The sequence below is a fragment of the Sturnus vulgaris genome, chromosome 1 (assembly GCF_052056855.1).
Source record: "Sturnus vulgaris isolate bStuVul1 chromosome 1, bStuVul1.hap1, whole genome shotgun sequence".
In the NCBI taxonomy this organism is placed as follows: domain Eukaryota; kingdom Metazoa; phylum Chordata; class Aves; order Passeriformes; family Sturnidae; genus Sturnus; species Sturnus vulgaris.
This window is the reverse complement of record NC_142243.1, coordinates 40,673,227-40,680,079: the sequence shown is the minus strand read 5'-3', so window position 1 is coordinate 40,680,079 and position 6,853 is coordinate 40,673,227. Positions and strand designations below refer to the sequence as shown.

At 54.6% G+C, this 6,853-nt stretch overlaps 1 protein-coding gene across 1 annotated transcript; it reads left to right on the top strand.

Moving 5' to 3' along the window:
• Nucleotides 1–648: 648 nt before the first annotated feature.
• On the top strand, nucleotides 649–6,577 carry EOMES (eomesodermin). The gene is made up of 6 exons (XM_014888561.2): nucleotides 649–2,528; nucleotides 2,898–3,052; nucleotides 3,321–3,442; nucleotides 3,894–4,052; nucleotides 4,152–4,213; nucleotides 4,748–6,577. The coding sequence occupies exons 1-6, from the start codon at nucleotides 1,792–1,794 to the stop codon at nucleotides 5,481–5,483; spliced, it is 1,971 nt and encodes a 656-aa protein (XP_014744047.2). The 5' UTR covers nucleotides 649–1,791; the 3' UTR covers nucleotides 5,484–6,577.
• Nucleotides 6,578–6,853: the final 276 nt, after the last annotated feature.

Below are 6,853 nucleotides of genomic sequence, written 5' to 3'. Positions count from 1 at the left end.
CCCGCCGAGAGAAGCCGCACCGGGGCTCTCCGGCCACGGGAAGGGGCGCAGCGGCTCGGCCTCGGCAGCGCCCGGCAGGACGCTCCTCGGTTTGTTTTGCTTTCAAAGCAGGGCAGCTTGGCCGAGCTCTGCTCCACTCCGCACCTCGCGGCTCCAGCGACTGGTTCGCTTCGTGCCGGAGCGTTGGACTTTTCCGACACATTTTTGTTGTCTTATTCGGTCGAACGAGATCCACGTAAAAAATTGAGGCAAACATTATCCCGAGAGAACGTGTGGCTAGGGTTGGGACTGGTATTTCATTGCCGGCTGTGTTCTGCCTAGCCCAGGCTTCCGGCTGTGTGGCTGCAGCCAGAGGTGGGCACAGCAGGGGCCGCTTCCCCCGTCTCTCGGCTCCCGCCGGGGGTGCGGGTTGAGTCCTGCCCATCCCCGGTCTTGGCGGCCACCACCGGGCGTTCGCCGCCGCCCGCACCTGCCAGCGCCCGGCTTGAGCAGGATGCGCATCCCGGAGGTGCTCCGGCAGCGCCCTGGCCCCGGCTCACGGCGGCCGCGCTCAGCTGTTCTAATTATCTCAGTTGCCCGATGCGGCGCGGCCCGGCGGGAGCGGGGGGTCAGCGGGCCGAGGCGGCGAGGAGAGCGGCAGAGCTGGGCTGCTCCAGCCCGGCCGGATCCTTCTGCCAGGCAACGAAATCCTGGCCGCTCAGCGGGTCTGGTTCAAAATTCAGCCATGAGGTAGAGGCAGGTGCTTGCAGAGCTCCCTGCGAGATGGCCGGTGGCGGGCGGAGGGCGAGGGGCTGCGGATTTGTAGCTGCAAATCATTCACACCAGCTCTGCCTGCTCCACAAAATGACACGGGCATCTACCCCTTCCCAAGCGTGTTCCCTACCCTTTTCGGGCTAAAGGCTCGGGGATTTGCACTGACAGAAAGCCCCAAACACATCTGGCACCCGCCTTAATTAAAAATCTGCCTTCCCTGTGGGAGATGCTGAAGGGGAATGTGGGTTTTGATAAACCGACTCCCGAGTTCCTGAAAACTGGAGTTGCGAACTGAACCCGCCACTTCCCACAGATAAGGTGAAACGTGTTAACCCCGTGATGATGATGGTGCTCAGGGAGCGGAGAGGGAGGAAGGAGACTGTTGGACTCAGCAGAGACACAAGCCGAATTGTTTGAATGGCGAGGCGGCCGGTGAGGAGGCTGCGGAGAGCCAGCGTCCCCCGCCCCGTCTCAGCGGTGCGGTAGATCGCCGCCCTCCCTACCTGATGGCTGCCGGCTTTCCCACCCAAACATTTCCATTTCGTCCCCGTCTCTCGCTCAGCGCCGGGGATTCTTCCTTGCGCGCCAGAGCAGTAGGACGGTGCCACCACAGCAAAAGGTTTTTTTTTTTTTTTGGAAGAGGGGATGCCGGGCCCTCCACCGCAGCCACGGTGCGGTGATGCGGAGCTCCCCTCAGTCCGAGCGACATGGGAGCACGAAGCGGACCAGAGCCTCTCGGGCAGCCGGCTGCAGGAAGGGGGGCCATGGAAGGGGACGGGGCGCACACCAAAGTCACAGGTGACTTGTTCCAATTAGTTGCTGTCTAATTAAATTAGTGTTACACGGCCCAGCCAATAGGCCGGCGGGGGTGGAGGGCGACGATGAGGCAGCCCGGCGCAAGCCCCTCCCCGGCGGCCCGAGGAGCCCAGCGCGCCGGTATAAATTGCCTCGGAGGAGCACTGCCGAAGCGCAGCCTTGCGCGACCACAGGTCGGGGTCGACAGGATTAAGTGGAGTTCGAACGCACCGCCCATCGAGGATGCAGCTGGGTGAGCCGCTGCTGACGGCGGCGGGGGCACTGCCGGGCGCCCCCTTCTACCCGCTGGAGAGCGGCGGAGCCACCGGGACCGGCGCTTCTGGCGGCTCCCGCGGGCAGCCTGGTCCGGGATCGCCGCCACGCCTCGACCTGGACAAGATGCCCAAGAAGTTTGGGGCGGCCCCCGCCATCCTGGGCGAGGCGGAGGCCGTCGAGCCGCCCTTCGCCGCCCCCAAGCCGGACGGCCGCAAGGCCACCCCATGCGGAGACGAGGAGTTGCCCCCGGCCGCCGCCGCGGCCCGCTACTCCATGGACAGCCTGAGCTCCGAGCGCTACTATCTTCAGTCCCCCGGGCCGCCCGCCGCCGACCTGGGTGGGCCCTGCGCCCTGTTCCCGTACCCGCCGGCGGCGCAGCACGGCGCCGTCTACCAGCCACCCGGCGGGCCGCGCTACCCCTACGGCTCCGTGCTGTCCCCGGGCGGCTTCGCGGGCGCTGTGTGCCCGCCCGGCGGCCGGGCGCAATTCGGAGGAGGCGGCGGATACCAGTACGGGCAGGCGACGGGCGGCGGAGCCCTCTACGGCCCTTACCCACCGGCGTCGGGCTCCTGCGGCGGGCTCGGGGCGCTGGGGGTGCCGGCCGCCGGCCCGGGGATGCGAGCGCAGGTCTTTCTGTGCAACCGGCCCCTCTGGCTCAAGTTCCACCGGCATCAGACGGAGATGATCATCACCAAGCAGGGCAGGTAAGCGGGCGCAGTTCGGGGGGTGGAAGCGGAAGAAAGTGGTGCGGTGATCGGGAATGGGGAGAGGTGGCATCCCCGGGGACGCTCCGTGTCGGGAGGCGCTTGCCCGCTCCCCCGGAAAGGAGGTGAGCGCTCTCTCCTGCCGTGGTGCCCCGGGATGCTTTCCCGAGAAGCGACTCCCCAGTTTCCCCGCACTCGGCGGCCGGGAGATAAGGCGGGGATCGCCTGGGGGACTCGCCGCTCGCTTCCTCAGTCTCTTTGGTGCCAAGACGGACGGGGACTCCACGGCCGCCCACAGCATCCGCCGGAGCCCGCGCCCCCTCCCCCGGCCCGCCTCAGCATGCCTTGTGGTTTTCCTCCTTTCCCCAGGAGAATGTTTCCCTTCCTGAGCTTCAACATCACCGGCCTCAACCCCACGGCCCACTACAACGTCTTCGTGGAGGTGGTGTTGGCGGACCCCAACCATTGGCGTTTCCAGGGGGGCAAGTGGGTGACCTGCGGCAAAGCCGACAACAACATGCAAGGTGGGTGCAGGTTCCGGGGGTCTCCTCGCCCCCTTTCCCCGCGGGTCGCTTTCTCGAAAAGGGTTCCGGGTTCGCACCCTCAGGGTCTTCCCCACACGCGGCATCCTGCAGAGGGACGAGCTGCGCTTCCAAGGTCGGCTTGCGGCTCTTTTTGCGCCGCGGTGCCGAGGCTGTGTGGGACGGTGGCCACCGGGGAGCCGAGGGGCTGCGTGGGCGGCGGAACAAAGCGCCGTGCCCGGCCGGCGTTTCACTGGCTTGTCTCCCCCAGGCAACAAGGTCTACGTTCACCCTGAGTCGCCCAACACCGGCGCTCACTGGATGAGGCAGGAGATTTCGTTCGGGAAGCTGAAGCTCACGAACAATAAAGGTGCTAACAACAACAACGCGCAGGTAAGGAGAGGGGGGAGGGAGGCTTGGGGGGCTCTTGATGGCTCAGCGGGGGATCCCTGGGGTTTGGGGGCTTTTACATACAGCATTTCATCGAGCCACTATATCACTGTACTTGTGACTCGTTCCTTTCTTGAACTGGCTCACAGAGCTTGGTTGCTTTTTTTCGCTGTATCAGTAGTTGAAAATGCTGGAATAGGATGTGTGAATTTCTTTTGTTTTAGCCAGTATATTGATCCCCTGGAGTTGCTCAAAAAGGGGGAGGGTAGCTGATAGCTCTTAGTGAAACAGGGCTGCAAGCTGTGACTCGGCTCCTGATAACAGTTTAAAACTGCTCCCTTTCTACACCGAGAGATTACAATTGACAGGAGAAAAATGTCACACTGTGAAAGAGATCTTTTAATGTTAGATGCAGTTTGTCTAAAGATGTTGCTTCTCTCATGGTTTCTTTTAGATGATAGTACTGCAGTCCCTACACAAGTACCAGCCGCGACTTCACATTGTGGAAGTGACTGAAGATGGTGTTGAAGATCTGAATGATTCCTCAAAGACTCAAACATTTATCTTCCCTGAAACACAGTTCATAGCAGTTACAGCGTATCAAAACACTGATGTAAGCATGGACATATACAATTGCATACAAAATTATTCAGAATAAAATTGACTTGTGTGTTCAGCATCTCATGTTAATGTATTCTGGTTTCACTTTTAGATTACACAGCTCAAAATTGACCATAATCCTTTTGCAAAAGGCTTCAGAGACAACTATGACTCGTAAGTACACCTCTGTCTTCTTTTGCAGATGTCTCAGTCTAGGAGGCCTGAAGTGTCTGTGGAAGGGTTTTTCTTTAAATACTAATTCACTTATTCAGATCCAGTATTTCTACTGGCAATTTTGCTGTTGTTAAAATATCTGAATAGTCTAAATGATCTGTTTTTCTGCTGTCTTCTGAATTTTGGTAGAAAACTTGGTGCTGGCAGAAGTCAGCTGGCCTGCAGATTTTACTGGCAGCAGTATATTGGGTGTCTCCACAGAACAAGCAGTGTCTTTAAATTGCCAGCAGAAGACTTGCCTAATAGTCACTTTCTACCTTCACTTGTGCTATCGCTTGTAGCAGTAATTGAAAATTTACTGTGGTCTAGGAAAAGCACCTACTAAATGAGAATACAACAAATAGCCATCTCATTAAATGTAGATACGATTCTAATTATAAGAAATATCTAGTTTCTTCATGTTTGTGTTTTTGTGTTAACTGTCATACTGGAATTGTAAAGAAAAACACTCAGTATTGCTCTTTTATGTTGTAGCATGTACACAGCTTCGGAAAATGACAGATTAACTCCATCTCCCACGGATTCTCCTAGATCCCACCAGATCGTCCCTGGTGCCCGATACAGCGTGCAGCCATTCTTCCAAGAGCAGTTTGTCAACAACCTGCCCCCAGCCAGGTTTTACAACGGTGAGAGAACCGTCCCTCAGACAAATGGCCTGCTGTCCCCGCAGCAGAACGAGGAGGTGGCCAGCCCTCCTCAGCGCTGGTTTGTGACGCCCGTGCAGCAGCCCAGTGCCAACAAACTGGACATGAACTCCTATGAGACGGAGTATTCTCACAGCACCTTGCTCCCTTACGGCATTAAATCCCTCCCCCTACAGACATCCCACGCTCTGGGCTACTACCCCGACCCGACATTTCCATCCATGGCAGGCTGGGGGAGCAGGGGCTCTTACCAGCGAAAAATGACCACAGGACTAACTTGGACCGCGAGAACAAGTCCTCCGGGATTCACTGAAGACCAGCTTTCCAAGGACAAGGTGAAAGAAGAAATGGGCTCATCCTGGATAGAGACTCCACCCTCTATCAAGTCTCTAGATTCAAATGATTCTGGGGTCTACACAGGTGCTTGTAAGAGAAGGCGGCTTTCCCCTAGCACTTCCAGCAACGAAAATTCCCCGACAATGAAATGTGAGGACATTAATACTGAGGACTATAACAAAGACACTTCAAAAGGCATGGGCTACTATGCATTTTATGCTAATTCTTAAAGCACCTTTTTTTTATTCCAATTGGCTGATTTTATTTTTTTTTTCAGGGTGGCCTTGGGGTTTTTTTTTTGCATTAAAATTGCCAAAAAGACTCTTGCCTTCCACCTTGAGGTGTTGTGTGCAATTTTAAAGAAGGTGCCAAAGCTTTTTGACTGTTTTAGGTAACAAAGTAGGGAAAGAGCTAAACGTGGGAGAATTATTCTCCTTGTATAGAAGGAGGGGGACTGTAAGGAGGACTTTAGTGTCTAAATATCTGGCATATTTATTGGAGTCACTGAAGTGTGCACAGTTTGGGTTAGCTCAGAGGCCTGATCAAATCTATGCACTCCTGAGCAAGGTAAGAGGGGGGTGGAATCCCAAACTTAATTTTCTTCCCTGCTTGATAAAAGCGTACTGGGTTGCAGGGAACTGCACAAATGCTATGTTCTGCTTTTACACTGAGCTGGTTTATTCAACCCATCCACAATAGCTGGCTGAGTTTAATCTTGCTCAGATACAGCTGCTTTTTTTTTTTTTTTTTTTTTTTGGCAAAAAATGCCAAAATAAGGCCTGCTTGCCAGGCAGGATTTTGACTTGAAGGTCTTGTTGCCCAACAACAGGAGTACAATGACCAAATCTGACTTTTCTTAGCTTAGAACTTGCATTAAAAAAAACCCTGCCTCCATCCCAAAAGCCTAACCTTTATTGAGGTGGCCAAAAATCAAGTGTACAGTTGTGTTTTGTCTAGGTACACTGTAGAATATTGTGGAATAATGTATAAATAGTTGACCTATAGCTGTTCAGTTGGAAGGACATCCGGTGGTGTTTTGAAGTTCAAAAGGCATTTTTTGCTTAATCAAACTTAGCATATGAAGCATTGCAAAAGGAGATTTCTATTTAGGTGTACGTAAAGTGACTTTTTCAGCTGCCCTGTATGAAACTGGAAGTGATGTGACTTTAGCCATTCTTGCCTCTACTTTCAGCCATTTTAACTGATCAGCCCCAGAGCAACTGGCCTGCAAACTTTTTCCCCTCCCAAGAAACTTGTTTCTGTTTTGTTTTTTTTCTATGTAGATGGTAATAATTTTTAATAAATGTGGTGGTGCCAGGCATAAGAGGGTAAGGCTCTGCCTCATCTTTGCCTCTGCTGGGTGTCCCAAAAGGGGAGGAGGGAGCACAATCCTGGGGGTTCGGTTGTCTGTTTTCTCTAAATCTAACCATGCTGACAATTTTATCTGTGTGGGAGTTTTTTCCTTTAATTTTTTTTTTTTTTAAAGTCTCTTGACTCTTGCTTTGGTACGGTTCTCCTGTGCATCTGCACAAACCGGGAGTCTCCAGCTGGCTCCAAAATACGACGGTCTCCTGTCCCCTACCACCCCTTCATCCCCCGC

Bases quoted from the DNA above. Each gene is read 5' to 3' on its own strand.
- EOMES (XM_014888561.2), top strand. From the start codon at position 1,792: ATGCAGCTGGGTGAGCCGCTGCTGACGGCGGCGGGGGCACTGCCGGGC. The intron at 3,053-3,320 runs GTGGGTGCAGGT...TGTCTCCCCCAG, and splicing joins AGCCGACAACAACATGCAAG to GCAACAAGGTCTACGTTCAC. The intron at 4,214-4,747 runs GTAAGTACACCT...TTTATGTTGTAG, and splicing joins TTCAGAGACAACTATGACTC to CATGTACACAGCTTCGGAAA.